Source organism: Euleptes europaea, chromosome 2 (assembly GCF_029931775.1).
Source record: "Euleptes europaea isolate rEulEur1 chromosome 2, rEulEur1.hap1, whole genome shotgun sequence".
Lineage (NCBI taxonomy): Eukaryota > Metazoa > Chordata > Lepidosauria > Squamata > Sphaerodactylidae > Euleptes > Euleptes europaea.
The window spans coordinates 59,023,970-59,038,172 of NC_079313.1; the positions used below are offsets into that span (position 1 = coordinate 59,023,970).

The 14,203-nt window shown below is 40.2% G+C and overlaps 1 protein-coding gene across 1 annotated transcript in view; it reads right to left on the reverse strand.

The window, feature by feature from the left end:
* The window catches only part of TNNI3K (TNNI3 interacting kinase), a 232,099-nt gene that overhangs the window by 58,131 nt on the left and 159,765 nt on the right, over positions 1-14,203 (reverse strand). Inside the window, exons 20-21 of the mRNA XM_056845668.1 lie at positions 12,430-12,562; positions 5,794-5,903 (exon numbers count right to left, since the gene is read on the reverse strand). Coding sequence (XP_056701646.1) covers positions 5,794-5,903; positions 12,430-12,562 — 243 coding nt within the window. The remainder of the gene's footprint in view (positions 1-5,793; positions 5,904-12,429; positions 12,563-14,203) is intronic.

A 14,203-nucleotide genomic window follows, 5' to 3' on the forward strand; every position in this document is an offset into this window, starting at 1 on the left:
TTTACCCCTGGAAGCACTGCATCACTGCGGCCACTTTAGCAATCAAACCCGCATATGATCGCCCCAGCCCTGCCCACCAAAACCTATGTGGAGCCTGAGGAGGGCAGGGTTTGGAGAGGGGAGGTACTTCAATGCCATAGAGTCCAATTGCCAAAGTGGCCATTTTCTCCAGGTGAACTGATCTCTATCAGCTGGAGATCAGTTGTAATAGCAGGATATCTCCAGCTAGTACCTGGAGGTTGGCAACCCTACTCTTTTAGTGATACTAGTAGCTATAGAATCTCAAGGAGTTTACAGAAAAGCAGGCAAAAAAACTAACGGCATGTTCAAAGGGCTAATAAGGGGTGTTCTCACTGGGAATTAGAATATGTAGGGGAAACATGGAAAATTATTTTCCCTCCAGCTATGGCTACCAGAATGGAAGCTAAGGATGATATTTGACATATTTGCTTTAAATTTATTTTAAATTCCAAAGAAAAGCAACAATTTTAGTGCTTGGATTACATACCTTTTTACTGCATTACTAGTCATTTTCTGATTATTAATGGTAACCGCTTAGCTACGTGGCAAACAGATTTATTTTTGTTGACTGAAATGTAAGGCAACATACTTGAAGATCTGAACATGGTACATATACTCTGACTAGCTGAAAGGCTGCATTCTGATCAAAGGCAGCTAGTTTGTTGAGATAATCTCTCATCTCTGGTATGCAGATTGCTAGAAAGATGGCTAAATGTTCACTTGCCCTGGGTATGTTTTTCCTGATTTTTTGTTGGTGCTTGAAAAATCTCTGGTAACTGAAACAGGCTTTGTGTAATAAGAACTGTGTGCTCCTATATATGATCCAGGAGCATTAATCTCAAGGCTTGCCATTTGCCAAACTCCCGCCCTTGAAAAAATGAAGAGAGGGAAAAAATGGCCAGAAAATAGCCTCCATTGTGATATTCTAGGAATTTCCCCATGTCTCTATAGATTTTAGCATAGAGATTAGAGGAAATTTCTAGAGCATCACCCAGAAGTGATATCACATCCTCCCCAAATTCCACTCTCCTGAGGCACCATTTTCAAAACCTTCCAGCATTTACTGAGGCTGTGTGGGCAAGCCTGCTAACCTCATAGCCTCCAACATCATCTGACTGAAATTTTCTTGGCTTTGCCTGTAGTCCAGGACCTAAAATGGGTTCTATATCTAAAAGCCTGACATATGCCATAGGTGGAACTCTCTGAAACTGCTTCACAGATATCCCTATGTTGAATCTGGTTGTGAATAGTCACCACCAAATGTAGTTGTAGCTTGACATTCTCTGTTACTGTCCTCTGAAGTCGCACTTGCTCTGATCTTGTGTCAAAAACCCCAGAAATTGCCATGAGGAATTTGGACCAGTCACTTTGTTAAGATATTATCATACCTATGTGTTTACTTAGCACATGAAGATCCAACTATGCTCAGCAAGAACTGATGAGTGTTCTAATCTCCTTAAAAAAACAAAAACAAAAAAAGGGGGGGAATCTGATGGAACTCAACCAAAATGCTGATTACAAACCAAAGAGGTTGAGCTGAAAAATGCTACAATTACAAATATATAAATTTTAATAAGGTGCACATATAGATTAAAAGTATAAAACTCCTAGTACAGTAAAAAACGTACACATTCCATAAAAACAAACATGAACAAGTGCGATGTACAATCTTTAATTGACCAATGTGAGATCCAAAAAGGACCAGACGCGTTTCAGCCTAGAAAGGCCTTCCTCAGTGGTCAGTATAAAATTATAACCTATCACACATCCTAATAATATAATCATATCATAATGGGCAGTAAGAAAAATCTAAAAGCCCTTCTAGTACAGTGAAGCTCCCTGTAAATTTCTTTACTTCTTATATGTTAAAACCTGGCTTCACTGTCTCACCTTCTGTTGTATGCTGGGCTCGTAAGGATGTGGATACATCAAGCAGTTTATTAGGTCATGTTTGTATTTATTGAATGTGTAAGTTTTTGTCTGTACTAGAAGTTTTATGCTTTTAATTTATATGTGCACCTTATTAAAATTTATATATTTGTAATTTTAGCATTTTTCAGCTCAAACTCTTTGGTTTGTGTTCTAATCTCGTGCCTCAGGATTGAACTAAATTTCCCCAGCTATGAGCAGTGGAGATGGGTGACAATAAGGGCTGGGTGGGGGGAAGAAAAATAACACAGCCTTGACAATTGGTCTGTGTCTCAGGTAGGTGCTTTGCCAAGCTGTGATGGTTGTGACCAGTATTGCCTCGAAGGACTGAGAAACATCCCAATATTCCCTGTGAATAATTCTATCTTTTAAAAGGAAAGGGTAAGATAATTTTTAAAAAGCTAATTATTTGATAAGTTTTTGTTTGGAGAGTTCAGTTACAAGCTCCAAAAATCCCATTATGGATTTCTAGCCAGGCAGGGCCTGATAGGAAAGCTGAGTAGGCACTTGGCTTGGTATCCTAGCATCCTGACCTTACCTGTATCCAATGGGATGTGTCTTCCCAGAAGTGACTGCCCTCTCTTTGGCATCTTGGGAGAATGTTGTATAGTTTCTCTTATTTAAAAGTGGCACAAAGCTTTTTAAAAAAACTGAACTCTGGTATGATGAATGTAGAAGTACAGCAGTGGTCTCTTTCAGTGGAACCGTTGGCCTTCTGCACAGAACTTGATTTATTACTTGTAGCCACTAGGTGGAGCTATTACTGCCATTTACTAACAAAACTGAAATTAATTAGTTAAAATATTCACATAAGTTTCCGTAAGAGCAAAGGCTTTTGACAAATCCAAAAGACTCTTCATTGTTGTTAATTTAAGGTTTTGAAAAATAAATATCTCATTAACATATCAAAGATCTAGGATTGATCTCTTGGGCAAGATAATACACTATCAGCTATGTTTAGCATTTCTTTTTGCAAAGAAAAGGAATAGGCTGCACTCAGGAGAAACAGAATGGGAAAAATATTTCACAGTGTACGTAAAAAAACCCCAAGCTGACAGTTGGGCTAATTTGGGTCACTTTCTCACATCTAGCTAAATCAGTTAGATGACTGATGGAGCACACAACATCTAGGTTGTCAACTTTCTTTGCTAGCTCTGCTACTATGACATGCAGAAATTTTGCAGGTGAAACATTTCCTGGTATGGAGATCACTGGTGGGAAAGTATCACCTGCTTAATTTATAGGTACTATACTGCTATCAAAGGGTAACTTGGAAAATGCCCAGTTGGGTTGCCAGCTCCGGGTTGGGACATACCTGGAGATTTTGGGATGGAGCCTGAGAAGGGCAGGGTTTGGGGCAGGGAGGGACTTCAAAGACATAATGGGCTAGGAATGGTTGGAGTGTTTGAATACAGTATATCCTGCTTTGGTATGGCAATTATTATTAGATGCAATATCTTTCGAGACTCTTTCCTGCCACATAAAGCTCTAATTTCAAAAGAGTGTATAATTGTTGGGGATAGATTATTCCCTTATCAAGTTGTGGAAGGTAATGTTCATTTCAAACAGAATATTTTATCTCTCTACATATCTCCAGCTATTTTTTTACAGGCAGGTCCTGAAAGCCTTTTTGCCCACATAAAATCACTCAGAGGGAGTTTGGATGGTGGCCTGAGGCCATTGCAGAAACAAACAGTATGCCTGTGGAGTAACCTCGATCTTTGATTGCATGTACAAAAAACCCACCAACAATTAGAATGAGGATCTGGAAAAGAGCTACTGCTGAGGATTATACCCTCTAGCAGGCACAATAAAGGACAAGGCATTGTTCACATGCAAGAAGACCGTCCTAAATATTTTTTCAAGGTAACTAATAAGCACCAATGTGAGATCTCACAGCTTGAGGCCCCCTGGACTCTGACTATAATATCTTTCTATTGCAACTAAAAATTGTGAAGGGGTAGAATAACATCCAGAGCATGGCCTTAAATGAGAGATCATTGTCCATTGTAAGTATACAAAAAAGAAGAAGACATGTTTACTACCTTTTGGGACATTTCCACACATCAGCTGTCCCAGTACTCATAGCAGGAAATGCAGAAGTGAAACAGAAAAGACTTCTTTAAATAAAGGCTTGTTATTAGGGGAGAGTGGAACATTGCTATTATTATGTCATGTAGATCCTGTACAATCTTCTGGTAATGATCAGCATCATTATAGCAGCTGCCAGTACAGAATTACAGGAACATCAGTGTACTGGTCCATCTGCTCCCCCTCGAGAAAGTCAATAACTAAAAACACTGTTGGGGTCCCGATATTCTGAATTAATAAAACCATCTGTGACTAAGGTTGCCGACCTCCAGGTGGTAACCAACAAAAACAAACATCTCTGTACTGTTACCATAGGTTAGTAAATTAGTACAAGAATATGCTGAGATATCTGCAAAAACAGTTTGTATTGGAAAACCAAACAAACAATAACAGCAAAGTGCTATATACAGAAGTGACAACTCACATCAGTGAAGTGCTATGTACATAAATTGCCATAAGCATATACAGCAATCTAGGCATATATTTTTCGTATCCTAAATGCAGGTAGATGTTCAATGGATGTTCATATTACTGAAGAACAAGATGGAATGCTAGGATATGATCGTTTCAGTCTTCTTCAGTCCCACATATTTCACCATAAGTGTATGTGTTCACTTCAATGAAGATTAATAAGTTCCTCATATGGATACATGGTGTTGCTATATTAAATTTTCTTAAAGATCTGTAGTACAGTAGTCTTAAGACAGCTGCTACACTTTGTATCCCTTGAGGAACCTGTTACAGTCTTTGTAAGAAACTGTGCACCTGGTCTGCTTTAAAATTCTTAAGACTACTGTACTACAGATCTTTATGAAAATTTAATATAGCAAGACCATGTATCCATATGAGGAACTTATTAGATTGTTGTATATGCTTATGGCAATTTATGTACATAGCACTTCACTGATGTGATTTGTCACTTCTGTATATAGCACTTTGCTGTTATTGTTTGTTTGGTTTTCTAATACAAACTGTTTTTGCAGATATCTCAGCATATTCTTGTACTAACCTCCAGGTGGTGGCTGGAGATCTCCCACTATTACAACTGATCTCCAGGCGACAGATATCAGTTCCCCAGGAGAAAATGGCCACTTTGGCAATTGGACTCTATGGTATTGAAGTTCCTCCTCCAAACCCCAACCTCCTCAGGCTCCACCCCCAAAATCTCCAGGTATTTCCCAACCTGGAAATGGCAACCCTATCAGTGAAACACACACACCCTTTGTTGCATGTACATCTGAACTAAACAGCTTTAAACTGAATTCCTAATTCTCATTATGTGAAAAAGCTGAAATTAAAGGAGTAGGTTTAGGACTGGTATGTCAGCTGTTCTAATGGCATTTGAGAAAGCACTCCATCTCAGATTGATTTAGGAACAAAGTATCTCTTGGCTAAAAGCAATAGCACAGCTCTTTCACATTCACTAAAAACTGTATTTCACTCAATAGCAAGTAACAATAAGTTGAAACTGAAACAAACAAGCAGGCAATTTTTGTTTTGTGTTCTTTATCAGGATCCTGTGGGTTGGAGCCAACAATCTGTTCTGCTAACAGTGGAACTTTCTTCCAATACCAAGGGCTTTTTGCCAGTGCAAGAAGCTTTGCTCCAGCAAAGAGATATGTTTTGCTGGTAATAGCCTCCTTGTGCCAGCAGAAGGATCCCCCTTGCATTGGAGGTAGGCTACACTGTTAATGGAGCAGAATCTTTGGATCCAATTCATTGCATAGGAAATTAAGAAGTGGGACAACTTACCTCCGGACATGCATTCCAGCCCCTCATTAACAATGATGATATGGGTTTGGGAATTGAATAGCCTATGGGAGGCCTGATGTGATGGTATGCCATATCTGCTGCAGCAGCCGCTGCAAATAAAAAAAAAAAATAAGGTTGAAATATTATTTCTCCAAAAATGCAGACTGTGGATCTATACTGCCCAATTAGTCATTCTTCAAAGAATCGGACCATAGCTTTTCGTTTTTTTTGTTTTTTAATTGTTTTTGTCTTGATTGTCTGACAGTCTTATATTGTTTGTTTACATGTTTGTGAATTGTAATTGTATTTATATATGTTAATAAAAAAAAATTTTTTAAAGGCAACAACAACAACAAAAAAAGATTCGGACCATAGAGATGGTTGTGAGCTGCCTGATTTCATGGGAATGGCATAACAAAGGCAAGATCCATTATCACACAAACTGGCTTTTATCTTCTCTGCCATGGATTGATTTCTAGCTGAGTGGAGTGCAAATGGAATTAGAGAGGGTCTTCTTTGGATAGGCATTTGTAGGAATGAAAAAAGTATTGAACTATACAAGCACTGCCTGTGGATGAAAAACAGTTTCCAAACCATTCAACATTAAAATGAGATATAAAATGAAATCCATCATGCAGAGAACAGGTCACATCAATTCTGATCTAGTTTGGCTGAGGCCTATAACTAAGCAATTTGAACCACCCTAGGATGGGAGACCACCAAGGAATACCAGGGTTGCTGTGCAGAGGAAGGCACTGGCAAACCACCTCTGTTAGTCTCTTGCCATGAAAACCCCAAAAGGGGTTGCCAGAAGTCGGCTGCGACTTGAAGGCACTTTACACACACACAGTCTTGCTCCATGATCAGGAATGTGGATTAAAATCTCCATTCTGTTCATAAGCAAGGGATCAAATTTATTTAGTACATTTTTAATCCCACCCTTCCCTTTACTTGACCAGGCAGAGGCAGTGCATACTTTTAGAATCTCTCATTGTAAGGCAATACATTTATGATTTCATTTCATTCATTTATTTATTTATATTCCACCTTTCCCCATGGCCCAAGGTGGCTTATGACATATAATGTAGAACATCAAACAAGAATAAAATCCCAACCTGCTCCTAGGGTAGCCAACCTTCAGGTACTAGCTGGAGATCTCCTGCTATTACAACTGATCTCCAGCCGATAGAGATCAGTTCACCTGGAGAAAATGGCCACTTTGGCAATTGGACTCTATGGCGTTGAAGTCCCTCCCCTCCCCAACCCCCCCTCCTCAGGCTCTGCCCCAAAAACCTCCCGCCAGTGGTGAAGAGGGACCTGGCAACCCTACCTGCTCCCCATAAAGTGGAATCCACCCTTCCTGGCCTGGCAAAGTTTTGGATGTAATTTGGATCATGAAGCAGAGCTTGGAAAGTAGCTGCCACCAGCCAGCGCTTGGCATTCTAACTACATTTAGATCCAGAGAGCCTTTTTATGCATCTCATTTTTTATTGGTCATAAAGGACTTAGAAAAGTAACTGCAATTTTAATGCACTAGGTTAAAAAAAGCAATCTTGCATGACAGCTAATACTTTTTTTAAAACTGAAGATGGACTTCATAAAAATACCTGTCTTGCATCAAAATTGTCTTGGAAATAAACAGTCTGTGCAAAAACAGCTGCAGTACATATAAGTAACAAAGTATGAAGTCTTTATTACTGCTATTTTGTGAGCCTCCTCAGGCAAGTATACTAGAGAAACAGCATTTTTAAAAGTCCTTAATTCACACAAATTGTTGATTCCTTTATAATATATTTCTGCTTTGGTACAGCGTTGTGCAAAGGATTTGAACAAACAGAACATTGTCAAAGATTGTGTGGCATATGAATGAAATCACATTTTATAAACAAACTGCTAACATGGGACTACTTGCAAGAGAAGGGGGTTAGGGTGACAACTGAAATGCAGATTCCATCCACAGCAGTGCAATGTGGGTAGAATGCACCCTGCTTGGAAGAAGATCCAACTTAATACCCATCATTCCCAGCTAAACAAATGATACACACATGCCAACTCATTTATATGTGCATAAACCTGTTTTGCCACATAGAACATCTTAGATGTGTTGTGACAAATATCTGTTGCCGCAGCAATATCGACTCTTTTGAGTTGTTGTCCTAGAAAGAGCCACCCATTGACCCTCATTCCACAGAAGACATTCGAATAAATCACACTCATTAAAGAGGGAATGACTGAGCCACTTTCAATAACCAACCCAATTGCAGTCACTCACCATGTAGATAAATAGGCAGCAGAGTTCAGGCTTCTAATGCAAGCTGCGGTTAACTGCTCTTGTGTCATATAAATATTAATTGTAAGGTAAATTTCTAAATAGGAAAATAAGCCCTCATAAATTTGAATGCCTTTCTGTATGTGCTAGAGCGTCTGGCTGAAAGAAGATTGCCAGAATGTACATTTGTGCTTTTACACACACACACACACATGTGCATCTCCCCCACAACAATTTTTAAAGTGGTCTAGGTAGAATATCAAAACAAACATATTTTTGCCTTACAGCAAGAGCCTGATAAAATCTCAGCATTTAAAAATGATCTATCACTAGAATGTATTGCATCTGAGGGGCACCATATGATTGCTGTCTTGAGATTTTAACTCAGCTGGTTTAATTCTTTTAAACTACATCAAATTCTCATTACAGCATTTGTCATGTGAATCAATTATTTTGTGCCATTGGCACTTCTCACTAGAATTTTTGCCACCATAATGAAGTTTTAGATTTTTTTTTTTTAGATACAGTTAATAGAATACACCAAGAGGAAACAGTGGGTGTATGGCTGAATACACTTTGGTTTTGTTTGTATTCTACATTGGTTCTGAGTGTGTGTTATGTGCTGCCAAGACGTTTCTGACTTATAGTGACTGTATTAATTAATGTCATCCCAAACATCCTATCGTTAACAGCCTTGATTCTCAATATGCCATTGAAATTAGGTAGGAGGTTATTATTCCTTAATAAGAATAACAGTAAGCAGTAAAGGCAGACATACCCAATAGAGGGAATCTTCCTCCAAATGAGAAAGGTATATCTATTGTCAGACTCTATCACACGTACACAGCCAGTGAGGTCTAGTGGTTAAGACTGGGTGGCAGACCCTAATCTAGTGAACCAGGTTGGTTCCCCCACTCCTACACATGAAGCCTGCTGGGTGACCTTGGGCTAGTCACAGTTCTCTCAGAATTCTGTCAGCCCCACCTACTTCACAAGGTGTCTGTTGTGGAGAGAGGAAGGGAAGGTGATTGTAAGCTGGTTTGAGACTCCTTAAAGGTAGAGAAAATCAGGGTATAAAAACCAGCTCTTCTTCTTCTTCTTTGCAATAATCTGTTGCATGAGATTTCATGGAGACAGCATGAAATGCAAGCTCATGCACATGAATTGGAGGTGGTAGTTAAAGTTAGCCTGCAATTGTTCTCTGGCAGATTCTCAGTTGGTTTTAACATCATGTATCCAACCATCCATGGACACTGAAGAGTGGGACTTTCCCACTTCCCCTTCCTCCTGAAGCTCACTGAGCCTCCCTTGCCAAATTGGCATCCCATCAGAGGAACTGTGTGGCCGGATGTGTTCCACTGACCTTAATCATAGTAATGTGCATCTGGCAACTACCTAGAGAGCATAGCATTTATCTTCTGGCATAGCAACCATATGCTAAAAAGTAATTTATGAATAAGTCCTGAGTGGCAAATTTCACACCTGAAGGTAAAGCACACACTCATCTGCAGAATAACATTTGAAATGACTAGTTCAGCTAGAATTAATTCCTATCTTGCTATCTAATTTAGTCATGCAGATACTCTAGCTGGTTTGCAACAATTACAGATAATACAGGGAATTCAAACAGAGATTTGATCATTTACATAGCCTCTACTCTGTCCCTCTGGTCCTTCCTCAAAGAAGGAATGGACCTTTGTACAGCTCGTTTAGAAAGGAAGCGATTCCAGTGATCCCAAATAGTTTAATCTTTCAGATTTAGGCTGGTCATTAAGTGTAATTCATCTTCACAACAGATCTTTAACTACCCAACACAGTCTGTATCTGATGGATAAACACTATTGCAGTGGTCTAATTGGTTGGCACTTAGTGCTTAAGTAATGGGTTGTTACCTTTTTACTTCAATTATGTCTGTCTGCACTATTAAACTGAAACAGTTTTTCAGCCTAGTCACTCTTTTATTCTTTCTAATATGCTTGCTTTCCACCTTCCCATCTGGCTCCCTGTATTATTTTAAAAAGGTGAAAAATTCATCATGGCTCAATAGTCCAGCTAGTTGTAGTTCTTTTTTAAAAGTTGAGATTTGTGTTATTTTTTAAAACCGTTCCTTTAATCTTAGAAATAAAAGCAGTTTGCCTATCCCCACTTGGGGGGCGGGGGGGCGTATAAAACCCTAAGTAACAACATTGGGTAAATTGAGGGCAACACTTTAAAAGTTTGAACTTTGACATGTACAAGTTTAAAAATCTTCCCAAAGCCCCAGTGTAAGTAACTTTCCTGCTCAGAAAAGCAACTGGCCTTGGCACTTCTCTTCTCTGGGCAACTCCACCCCAGCTCCAAGCTGGACTCCAGTGTTTCCAGTGTTTCCAGTGTTTCCACTGCTCCTTCCAATATGCACAGAAGAGTAAAGCTGCCAGGTCCTTCTTTGCTATTGGTGGGAGATTTTTGGGAGGGAGCTTGAGGAGGGCAGGGTTTGGGGAGAGGAGGGACTTCAATGCCTAGTGTCCGATTGCCAAAGCGGCCATTTTCTCCAGGTGAACAGATCTCTATTGGCTGGAGATCAGTTGTAATAGCCGATCTTCATCTATTACCTAGAGGTTGGCAACCCTACAGAAGAGTCTGTCAGTGCGGAAGAATGTCTTGCACTGCAAGGTCTGCTTTGAAATGGATTATGCTGGATGCAACCCACTATAAACAGTTCTTAGTCTGGCAGAGAAGAGATTTCAAGACGTTTCCATGTTTGGAAAATGAAAACTGTATTAGGCAAGGGGTCTGGATCATACATGTAGGCGGTGGAAGAGCCCTGAAGCAGCAGAATACATAGCGATATGTTTTTGACAAAAAAGCATTGAATAGTAAAATGATCATTATTCCAGAAATGGCAGAAGAGATGTGCATCTGGATTTAATAAGCTCTCAGGAATGATGGGAAAAGGGAGCTTTTCTGCAGCTGACACCAACAAAGTGTGTGAACAGAGGGTCAATAAATATATAACTGTAAATGAATCAGAGGAATAATGGCTTTGAAAAGCTAAGCACTCTGGCTGTCTCCAATGGAGGAATGGAATGGATGACTGTTACACAAGACAAGTGAAGCTAATTAGTGAGAATCAATGGAGAATCACGCTTACAAACGGAAGGTTCAGGGGAATTCTTCAGATGGTACGCTTCTCGGCACTTGGAAAGTGTCTGCCCCTATTAAAATACCTGCCTGTTAATAATGACAAGCAGAGACCTGAGGAAAATTTCAGTTGGTCGAGGGGGCAGGGCACAGGGACGGAGACCACTCTTCCTCTCCCCTGCCTCTGTCCTTCCTCTGGATTTCAGTAAAATTCAGCTGTGTTCTGAATTGGCCAACATTAACAAACAGTGCACATTGGGCTTTTCTGGTGTATTGGATAAGCTTATTTATTGCACAGCTGTAGCTGTGAGGGTTTTCCCAGCCGTGAGTGCCAGAGTGGCTCCGATGTCACACTGGGCCTGGGCAGGCAAGAAGATCACGACTTCCCTTGCTACCGGTGGCTGCGCTGCCCTGATGGCAAAAAAGCTGATCCGCTCATGCTGACCGTGCATTTCAGCCTCAGAAGGTTATAATTTAGATAACTGTATGTATAGTGCAAAAATATATTAACCAGCTAGTGCCTGGCGGCCAAGAAAACCAGAGAGAAGCAAATAGAAATGGTGGAATGCTGGATAAAATTGAACGGGTGGATTTTAATTTTTAAAAAAAAATTATATTGGTTTGTACATTTTAAAATTGCTGTTATATTGTTTTAGATTGTAATGGCCTATGGTCTTTCACAATAAACTACTGCTACTACTGTGGTATTATTTACTGAGATATATATGTATAATGGTATAGTCTGATCCTCCCCCATTATCTATAGGAGTTAGAGGGCAGAGTTCTTGTTACCAGTTTCTAGTTTAGTTGATGTTGCTGTGAGCTATAGCTGGGGCCTGTTGGAGTTGAGGTTATACAAATAAAAGCTGTTGGATGGATCCGAAAGTGAGTACTCGTGGCTGATGCTGTATGCCTTAAAAGGGGATCATTACAACTACTATTAACAGTCTAGCAAGCCTAGGACATGCCAGGCATCTAACAACCTGAGTCTGGAGGTAACTAGTTAGCACTCCTTTTTAAGTCGCCTGCATAATTCTTTTTACAATAGTTGTTCAATCAGTACTATGGCTCATTGCAATGTAGCAACTTCAATTGTTTAAAGTGAATATTGAAACCCTGCAGTTTGTGTGTAGATATATATATATAAAGCATTCAGCTAAAACCTGAGTTAATGTTATGCAAAGCAGCTATTTTATTGCGTACCAGAAAGAAGTTCAGTCTTGATGTCCGTTTGCTGTATATCTTACCTGGTTTGAGGTGAGCAAATGGAATTTCCCCTGTTAATAGTTCCCAAAGACACAAAGCGTAGCTGAAAACATCGGCTTTTACAGTGTACCGGGTACACTGTGTGAATACTTCAGGGGCCATCCAGCGCAGGTTCTGCACATCACAAAAACATCAATAATGCATTAACAGTATGTTTTGTTTCTTCACAAGGGATTGGATCCTTTCTCTATTTTTAAATCTGTTTACTTTCTGGAAATATGCTAACAAAATTAATGTAGGGAAAATAATAGTGATATGATGGTTTGGACATTATTGTTTGGACAGTAACAATAATCCATGCAGCAAATTGCCATATCTTTTCTGGTGTTTTCAATCATAGTTTAGATTTCACTTTGTCTGCATAAAACCAGAATATCTTTTACTGTACTCTTTGCTGACTGAGAAGTTTCTCTGATGATTACGGTTCCCCACTCCCTGGAGTGTAACTCTGCTGGGGTAACAGGCACTTCTAGACAGACATGCAACAAGACACCAATATGAAGATTTTCATGGTAGTTTCCAAGCCAGAAACAAAGGAAACAAAACTAATAATACCTGATCCACAACATAAGTGAATACTTTGCTTTTGTTCTTGCGTATTAATTATGGAGCATGCTGGATTGTGGTTCATATGACCTAACATCAATGCCACTGAGTTTCTTGGAAAATGAACTGCCCTTTTCCCCCTTCCCCCCAAAAACTTACTCTTTCAAGCTAAAAACAACAACCTCAAAACAAAACAAACAAACAAACAAACAAAAAACATGGAAATGAGAAGTACTGACTGGTTATTTGGGAAGACTTGGTAAATTTAGTTTTAAGGCCAGAATAATCTTGAGCATGCTCAGTAGTTAGGGATGCCAGCCTCCAGGTGGGACCTGGGGATTCCCTGGAATTACAGCTCATCTCCATAGACATCAGTTCTCCTGGAGAAAATGGTTGCTTTGGAGGGTGGACTCTGTGGCATTGTACCTCACTGAGGTCCCTGTCCTCCCCAGGCTCCGCCCCAAATCTCCAGGAGTTTCCCAACCTAATCTGGCAGTCCTATCCCCCATCCCCTGCTAGTTGTCAGGGGAGACCTGGCAACCCTCCCAGTACCATAAATTGTTACTGGGATGCATAAGAAGTGTAGGTTCCGATGGCTCCTGGCTCAATAAAAACTACAATTCCCAGGCATCTAAGAGACAGTGGGCACAATATACGACTTTAGGATAATCCCTTACCACTAGTAAGCTTGGGAGTTAGGGTTGCCAGGTATCCCCTGGCTGTTGGCTGCGGGGGCAGGGCAGGGGGTAAGGTTGTCAGATCCAGGTTGGGGAACTCATGGACATTTGGGGAAGCCTAGGGAGGACAGAGATCTCAGTGGGGTACAATGCCACAGAGTCCAACTTCCAAAACAGCCATTTTCTCCAGGGGAACTGATATCTGTAATCTGGAGATGAGCTGTAATTTCGGGGGATCCCCAGGTCCCACCTGGAAGCTGGCATTTCTACTGAGAGTTGTAGTTTCCAATTCACTGAAGCGGTAGGAAATGGAAACTGAAAATTGCCAACACTTGAGATGTCAGGTTTGCTCCTTATCAAGGCCTTGAGAATAAGGCTTTGTAGGATTCTTCTGTTTCCTGTCAGCATTACTCATTTCTTGTCTTTTGCAAAGGCAAGATTGGTTGGGAAGTGGGGATCACAGCACAGGGCTGCCAACCTTCAGGTGGAGGCTGGAGTTCTCTTGGAATTGTAACTGATCTCCAGTTCCCCT